Genomic DNA, 13,976 nt, shown 5'->3' on the forward strand with positions numbered 1-13,976 from the left:
AAGTCCACTGCGTGTGTGAAGAACAGAACGCTGATCATGGACTTGTCTATTAGAAATACAAAAATCATAGAGTCAAACCTCATGACTACCGTTTGTTTTAACAATAACATAAATTATAAATTAAATTAAATCGTATACATGAATGAATATTATAATAATTTTATTATCTCTCCTTGGTGAAACCAAACAAATCTCAAATTATTCAAATCTGTTTTTATAGACCAAAGTCTAAATCTACATATACAATTATTTTTATTATTACAATACACACGTATATGATAAAAAGACGCAAACAAACAGATCTTCATATAAACAGTTATTTTATTCATACAATAATGATATTAGAAGATATTTTATCGTATACGTATAGAGATATTTCCATAATTTATCAATGGGAAGAAATCGTGTGTAAATTATTGCATCCCTTTAAATAATCGGTGCAGCAAACTATCTATGATGATAAACTATCTGTTTGATACTAATAATGCTTTTATGGATTTTGTATTTCATAGACATTTGTAAAATTTTAGGTTGATAATCCAATCTGTCTTCGTCATATTTGACAAGAAGGAACGTGTTACTTTTAATAGATATATACTAAACTCGACTATGAGACAAAGGTTTAAATATATTATACCTATTGTATTCTTTATAATAACAGGCAAACATTAAAAAAGATTATTCCTGATTCCACAACAATAAACGCCAATACAATAATAATTTTCAGTCAGCCTGGAAGAAGAAACTTGAAACAAGATTGTGCAAAGTAATCTTAACTTACCCATCACAAATAATATAATAGCTGACACAACCCATGAGTCCATTTTGTGCGCGTCTCACATTGCTGGCACAAGGTTCTTATTCTGAAATAAAAAAAAATGTAAATATTACATAATATGTTTATAATATAGCAACCGAGTGAAGTCAAGTGTGTCTATCACTTATTAGCACTAAATTTTTTTCTCGAAAACATCTTTATTTATTAATAACCCCCCCCCGAATTTCGTTTCGCCTAGATATCATTTTTTTACTTAAGTTACCTTTTTAGTGGCCATTATGAACATTATGCGATAGAGACTTTTCGTTTTTCGGAATAAAAACTGTTTTTTATGTTTTACCGTGCAATTTTCCTTTTTGGTCCTCGACTTTTGAACTAAGAACTAACATATTTAAGCGATTTATTTATTTTGATATAGATGGTAAATTACATATATGTATACATTTTTCAAATTCGTAAAACTTGTAAATAAGATTAATAACATATACTTTCTATTAAGAGCTACATCGTTAACAATTTTATTATTTAAAAATGTATTAAACCTTATAATCTAACTAGCAAACTTGGTGATGGCTGGTAGTAAGTTGATAAACGACAGGGTGGATAAGACGGCTCAATTACACAGAGTTTTTACGACTACGTTACGCTGACAACGCGCAAGAAGAGGTTGTAACATGAAACCATTCTGTGTTTTAAGTTTAATTTCTAATATAATTTTATTCTTTAACTTTAGAATTCATATAGTGATAAAAATACTATTTTTAATTGAACTTACGTTTACTGTAGGTTTCAAAGAGGAATACGTGTTTTCAAAGTTGTGATTTAAACATATGATGGTTGGGAATTGCATACTAACTGTTTATTTACTATTGCAATACTATCGAACCAAAGTATTTGAAATTAATTACATTATTGTTTGTCACGCATCAGTACACAATATATGTATATACACAAACTTTTTATCTTTATATAACCTGCACGGAAATAAATAAAAGCTTTTCTCGTTATCTATTGAAAATATAAAACATTTTAATATCAAATAATTTGACTCGTATCTTGATCATTATTTTTTCGAATAACAATTTGCCTATCCTACAGTATTTTACAATTTTCATTTTTTACCCAAGCCAATTTGAATTTTAAAGTCAAAAGCATAAAAAAGATATTAGCGTCAAAATGAAATGTAAGGTTTGCAATCAATTATGCAATCCACAACGAGATACTAGAGGAAGGTGCTCAAAGCGTTCGACAAAATCTAATTAGGTCCCTCCATTAGCTGAGTATCATCAGTTTTGTGTTTTATTATAATTATGGGGAATTTCAACTTGATCAGATTAAAAGCCTTATTAAAATTATGACCATTGTAAGATAGGTAGTATTCAGTTAAATCTTATTTCTCTATTTAATCTATTAAAAACGTAATATTAAAAAGAATCTATATGATTTAACTTTATAATGGGGATGACTATTTTTTGAAGGCAAGTTAGGTAAGCTGATTAATTCCAAATATTTTTTTAACTACCCAATTTTGCTATATACGTATAATATATATTTCCAATTTTCTTAACCTACAAAGTAATATATTAAAAATTAAAACAAATTTATGAAGTTTTGTCCGGTGTGGTCCGGTACGGTGGCAATGATACTTATCACCCGGGGTCACCCGTCATATTTCCAGACACCAACTTAAATCTTTAAGCGCCTATGCACTTGAGTCCCTACGGCCCAAGAATCTCTACTCCAAAGGGAACAAAGTCGAAGTAGGAGGAAAGACTCTTATTGATTGTGCCGTTTATTCCTGTTAGCTCTGCGGCCACCCCAGCTTTTTTGCTTGTAGTGTAGGTGAGACGGGGCAAACGTGTCCAAACAATTAGCATCCCATAGCCTGTCCCATTTTCCAAGGATCAAGCTTATTTGCTAATTACTGAAATTCTTTCTTTACGTAGCTCTAGAAGTAATTTGATCAATACTGTGATGTTTTTTGTATTCCATTATTATATACGATTACAATAAAATATAACCATAGTTTTAACATTTTATATTATAATTCCAATTCCGAGATGATTTAGACCCACAATATAATCATAGATAATTATTTTGTTCCCTTCCGGCGGTCACATTGATTAACATAAAATATTGATTGTGTAAAGCTATCTTGATTCGTAATTATACATAATTAAACTCTATAGATTTTCATTGTTTTCATCAATGGACATAACTAATTAAGAGAAATTTTTATCTGTATTTCCATTACATAATATAAAGCCCACTGTAGTTATTTTAAACTACTCCATGGAAACGAGGCCGGATGAGCAATGGCTAGTAGCTCTATAATCCTTGAATATTAAATGAATCATACTATTTGCTTCTGTATAATTAATCAGAATCTTTTAACTACTGTGCAGTCCGTTCGGTTCGCGCTTCATCAGTCACTCGCCGGTGATGATTAATGAAAACCATTTTATATTCAGCTGGATCTGTTATCCCATTTGAGTGTTTTTAATCGTCAGTGAGGTGGCAAATATTCCCTTTGATCAAATTTACAGTTGATGTCAGAATGTTTACTTCGTTTTTTTCTTGTAGAAATAATAAACGAATAATAATTTATTATATGTATTTCTCTTAATTTTCTAGGAAAAACTGAAAGTTCTTAAACATTTTTTTATACTTCTCATAAACTATTTAAAAACGGTAAGTCACAATCTCCACTTTACCTTGTCCAAGTTGTTTCTAGATGGAACAATGTTTCAACAGTTCTTAGTTTAAGTGACGTTCTGAAATGCAGACCAACGAGTTTTTATATTCATGTGTTAACTAACTAACCCATGGTAAGCTAACTTTCATATATTATTCTACACTGCTTCTATTGTGCAATACTTTACACTACAGGCGGATACAAAACTCCTTTAAGAATCAATACACATTTTTGACTATCTCTAATACAACCATTTATTTCCATACCATATAAAATGGTAGGCCTAATTTGACCAATTACAAGTTTCACTACAAGGGAGACAAATTTCCAAACTTAATGATTGTCGCCCGTCCAATGATCGAAACGTTAAACCCTGATAACATCGAAACACGCCTTAAATTTATCAGATCTGACACGAATACGACCCCATCTCCCATCAAACTTAGATTAAAGTAAAACACTGATTATGCCACCGTTAGTGTCCTTGAACATTAGTTCAAGTTAATTATAACTAATCAAGAAAAATTACACTAAAACTTTTATTTGGACATACAGTAAGCTTTGCTATACTGGCATAATGAATCGGCAATTGTTAGCCAGAAAACATTTATTATTAACTAATTGAGCTGTCTTAAGTGCCAAGGTTAAAACGTTAAAGCTTTATTAACTTTTAATTTCTTAGTAATGTTAGTATAAATTCGATTTATCAGTATGTTTCAGTAATGATTAAAAATGGTCCATATTCATCCACGTTTTCCTATCTTGAACCACTATCAGCTACGAATTTCGAGCTACCTCCGTTAGATCGTCGTAAAAACGTACTGACCTTTACTTGATTTCGAGACCCGTGAAGGCCTATTAAAATTTATTTTTATCACGAAACAGATACATATTTTGAAGGCCAAGACCAATGGTTGTAGTTCCACCGGTTCGTTCTATAAAGTTCGTTTTCTTCAACCTCATTGCATATCATTTAGTTTATTTAATTTATTTTCTCTTTCTTTAACCATTAAGTTTGCGGCAGTTTTGGTAGGTACATCATGGTAAATCTTGGAAAACAATTTCTAAAATAAACGTGTGTAAGTATAGCCTAAAGCATACTCCTTACATGTTATAAAGGGAAAACAAGGGAAAACATTTTCCGATAAGCGAAAAAAATCTTTTAAAACTGTGTGCTTAAAGTTCCGTAACTCCCGAGTTTGACTAGTTACCTTGCATTAAGCACACGATTTTCATCCTTAAGATCGTCCCTTTGAACTAGATAGATAAAATCTTCCTATAAAAAACACATAACGATTCTAGAATCTTTAGCTTTAGCTGATTAACGGATTATTTTAAGATTTAATACAGAAGAAATAATACCATATTAATCTATAAAAACTATCAATCAAATAAAACAAATAATACTTGCTCCTACTGCTATAAAAAAATCAATGGTGCTACAACCTTTTTAGGTCTGGGCCTCAGATTCTGTATCTGTTTCATGATCATATTTTGTTAATCTAATAGGCAAGTAGGTGATCACCCTCCTGTGCCTGACGCACCCCTCGACTTTTTGGGTCTAAGGCAAGCCGGTTTCCTCACGATGTTTTCCTTTACCGTTCGAGATAATGTTAAATATGTACACAGAAAGAAAGTCCATTAGTGCACAGCCGGGGATCGATCCTACGACCTCAGGGATGAGGGCCGCTGGTACAATAATAGTTAAAATATTAATTGAACAAATGCCTTAGCGTATCTGTCCCCATACCTAATTAGTCGCTTAAAGGAGTTGTATGTGCATCATCATCGTAATCAAATTTGAATTTCGTGTACCCTCTGGATACCTCAGGTATCCATAATTCCACGCGTTCTTTGGAAAGGAGGGACAAATTCCTAAACGAAAATCTGAAGAATGCGTTTTAGTCAAAGCCCAGCTATGTCCAGATTGAGCATTCTGACAAACGAGCTAAGTCTGGATACTTTAAAATTGATTTTCGTTTAGTTTTTGTAATTTTAATTGTTTTGTTTAATATTTGTATTATCTCTTCCTGTATGTCATGTTCCCCTATAAGTGCTTCCAACATTAAAAATTGTATATTGTGGTTCTTTTACCAATGTATCAGTGTTCCGATCGTTGGCAAGCTTTTATCAATAAAAATTAAATAAAAGAATTGTTTTATGAACATTAAGTTCAAACAAATTTAACCAACGCTTTAAATTTTGCGATGTCAGCGTGGTCGTAAAAATTGAGTGTAATTAAGCTGTCTTATCCACCCTGTCGTTTGTCAACTTAGTGGGGCATCACCAAGTTTGCAAGTTGGATTTATGCCTTTTTTATAAGCTTCAATATATTTTTAACAACTTCTAAAATATTCATACTTTTTACCGTCTCTTTAATTGATAATTTTTTTTAACAGCGAAGCCATCTCCCATCGAAATAATTGTCATGAAGCCTCTAAGGTTCACAAGACACCGTACAATTTAAGTTTATAACCTCATCTTTTTTCAAGTAGGTTATTTGATCAATATAGGTAAAACAACAATGCGATAAAACATAATTAAGATAATAAAATAAACAACCATTATAAATCCAATAAACATATTGCGGTTCTAGAATCGTTAGAGCCTAGGAGCCTTTTAGCTCTTTGACGGGTTCTTATCAGATTGAATATAGAAGAAAGAATATCATATGAATCTATAAAATCTATCGACACAAATGGAAATATAAAAAGCAAGATGTTGTTATTTAAATTATCAGTCGTCAGTTACAGCAAAAATATTTCAATATACACGAAATGCTAAGCTTTCTAAAAGTTTATGATAAAACGAATATGAAAGCGAAAATAAACATAAAACTTTGTAAAGTGTCAAAATTAAGTTATTTTGTCCAACTTTTCCAACCAACAAAACAATGAGTGAGGAAAGTGTAACTTTATAATAACTCTTTTGACGAGAGTACTGGCATAAAATAATGTTTTAATAAAACCGTGATTTAGACAGACTTTATTACTTATTTACGTATATTTTTTGTTAAATCATAGTAAAAGATAGTATTATTTTTAGAATTATTATTTTACCACGTTAATTAATCTAAAAAATATAAAGTAACTATTGTTTGTTGTTCATATATTATTTGTAAAAAGGCAACACATTTGACGTGTTTTCACGATCTAGCTTAAAAATTATATGTGAGTATTTTAAAACAAGAATGACAATTTAAAAAGCTTCCGCGTTTGATCGTCATCTGTTTAATTAAACTAGCATAAACTATACAATTTAAGAACCACGTGTCTTTTTCAAAGAACTAATTTTAAATTAGAACCAACTTCGACCTACTACGAACCCAACAAATGCGAACTTTACGTTAATAATTTCGTACTTACAAATCACGTCTTCGTCACGTCAAAAGTCATAGAAACACTCCAAATATCTTAACCTCTTTTACGTACCTAATGCATCCGCACTATTTTTTATGAAAAAGGACGGTTAGACGAATACGCCACGAGACCGCCTCCGGCGGCAACGAGAGCCTGACTGAATCTCTGCGTCTCCAAGCCAGGTCAGGTCACAAATTGAGCTGGGTACAGATAAAACGGTTAATTTCATAGTTTAATTTGTTGACGCAACGTTGGTGGTTCAAATTTAGAGGCACTTGTTAAGTTTATCTTATATTAGTTTTTATGATAGGAATTTTTAGAGAACGAGCACAGTGATCCTGATTCATTAATTATGCTTTGACTATTCTAAATATATTTTTTAGGGAGGTTTTGATTATATAATCACTTAGGGGTACATAAATGGGTGTATATTTATTTATATTACTGGACTTCAAATATGTTAAACTGTCAATGGGCCATGTACTCAAATTTTGGATGAAAACCCGATGACGTAGGACATAAAAATGTGTTTTAATTTTACCCGAAATTTGACTTCAATGTACACGGCACCTTACTCAGCATCCCCCACACATATAACAAAAAAACTCACACACTACCTGAATCTGATACAATTGTGTGTAGATCGTAGCTATTTACTGCTTCGTGCATATGTGTGCGTCTTTGAAAATGGCTGCCTTCTGAGAAGCGCATGCGTGACATTACACACTTTTTACTCTATCATCATTTAATGAGTAAGCTATTCGAAATTCTATGCCGATATAAATAAGGTTCCAAATATTTTCCGAATAGAAATGAATGTTGGTTATGAAAAGCGCGCTTTTGAAGTTCAGTCTTGGGAAAGGTAAAGGACACTTCTTGGTGCGTGAAGAGGAAATCGTGTTTCTCACTATGTATGCTTCTGTGAGTTCTTTGGAAATGCCTTAATTAATAAGGATGCAGGGTAAGTCATCTGATTCGTCAAACGATTTTTTTAGCTTTTAGTTTTTCTTACCTGTTTCATATTCAATCCTCAATTTCACCATCCTTTACGATTCCATTATGTAACAATTATTACAATCAGTTAAGTTTGTTATTACCCTAAAGACCACTACCAGTCGTTTTGTTTTAGAAGCTGGGTAACCTCAAGATCCACGTGGTAATGTCATCTTCAGCTCATCGTCGGTAACCTCCATAGTGACTCTATAGTTGTTCCAAAGTTCGTAGCGCTGCGTTTCGTAGACCTAGGCATTGCGCGGTGAAAAATCTCATCTCAAACATTGATCCCGGCTGCAATCGCTCTTGCTATAGGGAGTTAAAGAGTACCAGTAGAACATTGTATGAGATAGATAGAAGTCTTAATAAATTAACAAGTTATACCACTTTAACTTTTGCCTTTCGAACTATAGTATTGGTCAACTAAACTCTTCCGAAACACACACAGAGGCCAAAACATAGAAATAAATTTATTAATCTTAGACCTATACGATATTGAAATCAATAGAATTTTACTTAATGTTGGATTTATCACGTGTCATTTATTGATTCATCAGACTTCATTTCGAGGGGGAGGGGTTTAGGGGGGTGTTTTTGAAATGTATAGAGACCAAAATCGAATAGAGGTCTAGAAAGTCCAGAATCTGAAGAATTAAATTTAATAGCCAGCCTAAATGTAGCGGTATCGCGTTCGTGGCATTTGGATTTGGAGCGAAATTTGACAATTTAAAAAATGCAGGAATGGGGTGGAGGAAGTTTTAGCCCAAATAACCGAAAAGCAAGTTGGCCGCTACTTGGTCAAAATCGACTATGAAATGTGCATCTGGACTAATGTAGTTTTTAATAATTACATCCGATTTATTTCCTCTATTGCTTATCGCTTATTAAAAATTACAAACGGTCCCTAATTCATACCAAATAGCAAATATACGCTCGTACAGAACCTTTAACCTTCCGACTCCCAGAACCAACATTGGGTTCCGTGAGCCTCTTCACAGGATGTGTTCTACTTTTGATTCTACTACTAATATCGATCTTTTTTCGCACTCCTCCACTGCTTCATTTAAGAATAGGTTAAAACAACTATTCGAGTAGTAAACCTTGTATCTTTCTTCTTATTTTGGCTACTAGTATGTGTTTTGTTGTCGTTCTACCGATCTATAAACTTTGTATTGTCTACTTAAATATTTTGTTCTCTGTCATGTCACGTTTTGTTTTGCTTTATATCCTTTTTTTTATCAGTGAAACTTTTTGTGGATATATCCAATGCTTTAATTCTTATGTTTATATTTCTTTTCTGACTTCTACTTTTAGAGATGTATCTGTTTGTTTCCCAAATGAATAAATAAATAAATAAATATACAATAATAAATGTATTACATATAATCAAGTGTATCAAAACAATTCAGGCTTAGACTATGCAGTTAGTGCGAATTAAACTAACCTAAGTATAATCTTAACCCGTTAAACGTCCTTTTGAAAAATAGGTCACGTATTATAGTCGCATGGAAATGCATTATAAATATTGTTTGGATTTTGAGATTTTTGATTTTTGTTCGTATTTCAGTAATAAAAATTATATTAATTTAAACACAATTATATCGTCTAAAAATATCGCTACATGAAATCAATTTTGTAAGTCTTACAAAACAGTATCAGTAAAAATATATAAACAATAAAATTTCAACGCAAAATAAAATGATTCGTTAGAATAAGCGTGAATTTACTTATTTAATATAAATGTGTAAAAAAAACAACCCTGAAAAAACAACATTCGAGTCGAGGCATTTTAGAACAGACAATTTGATTATTTTAATACTTTGTCACTGTCTTTCGATATTCTTCACTAATCACTTGGTCTATAACATTTTATATCATCTTTAAAAAAATCAATGGCGCTACAACCTTTTTAAGTCTGGACCTTAAATTTTTGTATATGTTTCATGATCATTTGTTAATCTATTAGGCAAATAGGTGATCAGCTTTCTGTGTTGCACGCCGTCGACTTTATGGGTCTAAGGCAAGCCGGTTGTCTCACGATATTTTCCTTTTCCGTTCGAGCTAATGTTAAATGCGCACATAGAAAGTATGCCCATTGGTGCTCAGCCGGGGATCGAATCTACGACCTCAGGGAGGAGGCAACACTGCTCACACATATATATATATCACCTTTACAATCATTTATATACCAATATCGTACACTATAGGCTGGAAAAGCTGATGAACGTCGTGAAAGACAGTCGGCACATAACTAACAAATCATCAATAAAAGTGTTGAATGCCAACCTCCACGACGCCTCAGAGACTCAAGCCTGCACGGGATAATACGTTTATGTGTTCGTTTGAAAACACCCGTGCAGTAACCAAAGTTCCTCGGCGCGGCTTTGAATACCAGTGGGGATTGACTTCGTACGTACCGCTATTGTTGCCAATCCCTACGACACCTCAGGTACTCGGGCCTGCACGGGATATTACGTTTAAGTCGTCGTTACGTTTATGTCGTTTGAATACGCCCGTGCAGTAACCAAAGTTCCTCGGCGCGATTTTGTATACCGGTGGGGATTGACTTCGTACGTTTTGTCAAGACGGTTTGACGTAGTGCTGGCACCGCCTTAACCCACGCACCCCTGCTAGTGCGTAATTGTTTGACGTTGTCTTGAAATGAAACTGCGCCTTGATCTTGTTTCTTGCTTCGCCGATTATTCGTGGGTCCCAGTTCGTAGTCAGAGGAGAGAGGAAAGAGAGTTTTGCGTAGATCTCGCCGAGCTTAAGTACTCGAACAGTATACCGCGACGAGAGCTGCGCTTACAAACATCTGCGCCGGTATACCGCGACGAGAGCTATGCGACCCTTTTGTTCGGCGAAGCATTTGTTCATTTATTTATTAACCATTTTTCATACTTAAATTATTTACATATTTTAATTATAGAACTTATAACACATACTTAATTTCTACTTATAAGCTATCAACAATATTCTCATCAAACTTATAACTCATACTCAATTTCTACTTATGCCCTGCCAAAAATATTCTTATTTATCTTATAATTATAGAGTCGCCAAAATTAACGTATAATCTGTCTCTATTTATATTTACGAGTCGCCAACATTCTCCCCCTCGTGCGTAGCACCGTCGTTCCTGCACGGCGACTTCGCAGGCACCAAGATCACAATCCTCGACGATGGTCTTCGTAGCACTCCACCTTTGGTTGCGACGTCCACGATCCTGGTTCTTCCGTCGGGCCCGGGGTACGTAGTTTTGATAATGCCCCTCGGCCACGTGCATCGTGGTAGCGTGCGGTCGACGATAAGAACCACGTCGCCTGGTTGTAGCTGCTCACCTTCCCGTCGTCCTGTCATTTTCCTGGGCAGTAGCGTGGGCAAGTACTCTCGCAGCCATCTCCTCCAAAAGTGATCAGAGAGTCGTTGGACGGTCTTCCAATCTTCTCTGCCCACTAGCTTCGCATCAGGAAAATGCCCCACGCGCGCAGCTCCACTGGATCGTCCAATGAGGAAGTGATTTGGGGTTAGCACCTCCTCTTCTAAATTGTCAGCGAGGTTAGTTATTGGTCTGGAGTTGACCATATGTTCTGCTTCCAACAGCAACGTATGCAGGACCTCCTCTCGTGGAACGCGCTGCTTTAATGTAGCGTCCAGTGCAACCTTAATGGAGCGCACCAATCGTTCCCAAGCTCCTCCCATATTCGGCGCGCCGGGAGGAATAAATTTCCACTGTATGCCAACCTTCTCCGCTTCCGTGACGATTTCCTCTCTTTTAAGCCCTTCAATGGCGGTTTGGAGTTCTTTATTAGCCTTAACGAAATTAGTTCCATTATCGGAATAAATTACTTTTGGCATTCCTCTTCGTGAGGCGAATCTCCTCGCGTCGTCCTCCGTCGCGGGGCGGTCAATCGCCTGAAAAGCAGGACGGAAGCTCACTGTAGTGAGCGAAGTGCGAAGTAAAGGTCCTCGCCTTCCCCGGTGAAGGCGGTTTTTTACCCTAATCTGTGATTGGCTATTTTTATTATTGGCCGCGCGGGTGGCATTTAATTTATTGTTTGCTACAGTAATTGGATCGTCCGGATCCGTTAGTATGTGTCGGGGCCTCCTACGAGCCTTTTTTGTCGGGAAGGGGTAATAGTTGATGCTATTACGCACCAGCGGATTGGGATGGTGTTTAGCCTTGTCAAAGTGGCGTGTGGACGCCAACTTCATCCATTGGGCTATGGTAGGGAGCTCCAGGTCGTGGTGGAGATCGACGTTTCTCACATAGAAGGGCGCACCTCATGAGAATCGCGACTGAAGCACCTGTAGCCGGTGTATATAGGAGGGGGCACAATGCGCAAAGACTACGCTAGCGTATGTCATGCACGGTCGGATGCAGGCCTTGTACAGGTGACCTTGTGTCTGAGAGACATTTGACTCCTTTTATTTAGGAGGAAATGAAGGCGAGAGAGGACAAAATGGGCCTTCTTGCGAACGGCGGCTATGTGCTTTCGGAAAGACATGCCGCTATCGAGCGTGACTCCTAGATATTTAACGGACTTTTGCCATGGAATGGCTTGCCCGTATAGGGTTACCTCTGTCTTGAGGTGAAATTTATCCCTAGCGATAGCACCGGGGCTGCCCCTGGCAAAGAGAACTGCTACGCTTTTCTCGGGATTTATTTGGAAGCCCCATTTCCGAAACCATTCGCCTAACGACGTGGTAGCGGTCTGGAGTCTGTCCACAATGACACCTCTATCTTTATGGGTGGTATAGAGAGCGGTGTCATCGGCATAGAGGGCTAGCTCCACATTGGGAGCCCTAGGGATGTCGCCGGTATACAGCGTGAACAGAAGGGGCGAGAGGACCGAGCCCTGAGGGACTCCGGCCATGATGGGGCGAGGAGACGATAACGTTCCTTCTACGCGATAGCGCATTGAGCGGTCGGACAAGAAGTCGTGTACGATACGCACGAGTCTTAGTGGCACATTAAGGTGGTAGAGCTTGTAAACCAAGCCGTTGTGCCAGACCTTGTCGAAAGCTTTCGCTATGTCGAAGAAGAGCGCACCCGTGGCTCTCAGTTTCAGGGAGCTATTCATCCCGGAGAGGATGTGCTCCGTGATTCGATGGACTTGATGAACGCACGAGTGGGCCGGCCTGAAGCCAAACTGCTCATCGGGAATGAGCCCCTTATCTAGGGCAAAGTCTAGGAGGCGCTTTTTAAGTACCTTCTCGTAAAGCTTGCTAAGCGTATTGAGAAGGCTGATAGGGCGGTAACTGGTGGGGTTGTTACGGGGTTTGCCTGGTTTGTGAATACCAATGACAATGGCCTCTTTTCACTGCGCCGGGAAGGTGCAGTTTTCAAGGAGGCAATTGAAAATGGACACTAGTAGGCATATCAGATGGGGCGGGAGGCACCGGAGGACCTTGTTCGAGATGGCGTCGAGACCTGGAGATTTACGAGGCAGTGAACTCTTTATTAGAGTTTTGACCTCGGCGATCGACGTAGGAGGGAGCGGCTCGGGAGGGAGGGGCAATGCTACGATGCGTTCGACCTCACGGTTCACGTATTCGACGTGCGCCGGGTCGCTATGATCGAGATACGGGGTGCACTGCTCCACTAGGTTGACGGCTAAGCACTCGGCTTTTTCGTCGTCGTCGAATGCGTCAGGCAGATTTGGACGCTTGAGAGGGGGCATGGACGCCACCGTGTCGGTTTTAAGGGAACGCGCGAGAGACCAATAGGCCGTGTGCGAAGGTGACAATTCGCTGGTAAGACGGTCCCAGCGTTCGTTTCTAATTTCCCGCATGCGCTCTTTGACTCGGCGCTGCGAGGCGCGGAGTGCTCTGCAGTTTTCGTCGGTCGGTGCTCTGGCGAAGGCGCGAGTCGCCGCGTTCTTCTCGGTCAATAGACGCCTCGCGTCCGGGGGAAGCTCCCAGCGTTGAGCGAACTCATCTGGGACCTTCCGGGACGACTCGGCGACCTTGGTCTGAATGTGATTAGTGACCGAGGAGATCGCGTCTAACGCGTGAGCGGACGAGACTAAATTGTCGGGGACATTTGGGAGGGCAGAGGTGTCGGCGGGCTTGAGGGCCTCGTCTAACTTCTGCCAGTCGACAATGGACTTGAACCTCTTCTCTCGAGTGTTAGGAGGGCCGAATTCAA

General features: G+C 37.5%; 1 protein-coding gene across 1 annotated transcript in view; it reads right to left on the minus strand.

Moving 5' to 3' along the window:
- The window catches only part of LOC123714681 (Down syndrome cell adhesion molecule-like protein Dscam2), a 120,295-nt gene extending 113,379 nt beyond the window's left edge, over positions 1-6,916 (minus strand). The window contains 2 exon segments of the mRNA XM_045669047.1: positions 782-863; positions 6,839-6,916. Coding sequence (XP_045525003.1) covers positions 782-824 — 43 coding nt within the window. The 5' untranslated portion in view covers positions 825-863; positions 6,839-6,916.
- Positions 6,917-13,976: the final 7,060 nt, after the last annotated feature.

The sequence above is a fragment of the Pieris brassicae genome, chromosome 9 (genome assembly GCF_905147105.1).
Source record: "Pieris brassicae chromosome 9, ilPieBrab1.1, whole genome shotgun sequence".
NCBI lineage: Eukaryota > Metazoa > Arthropoda > Insecta > Lepidoptera > Pieridae > Pieris > Pieris brassicae.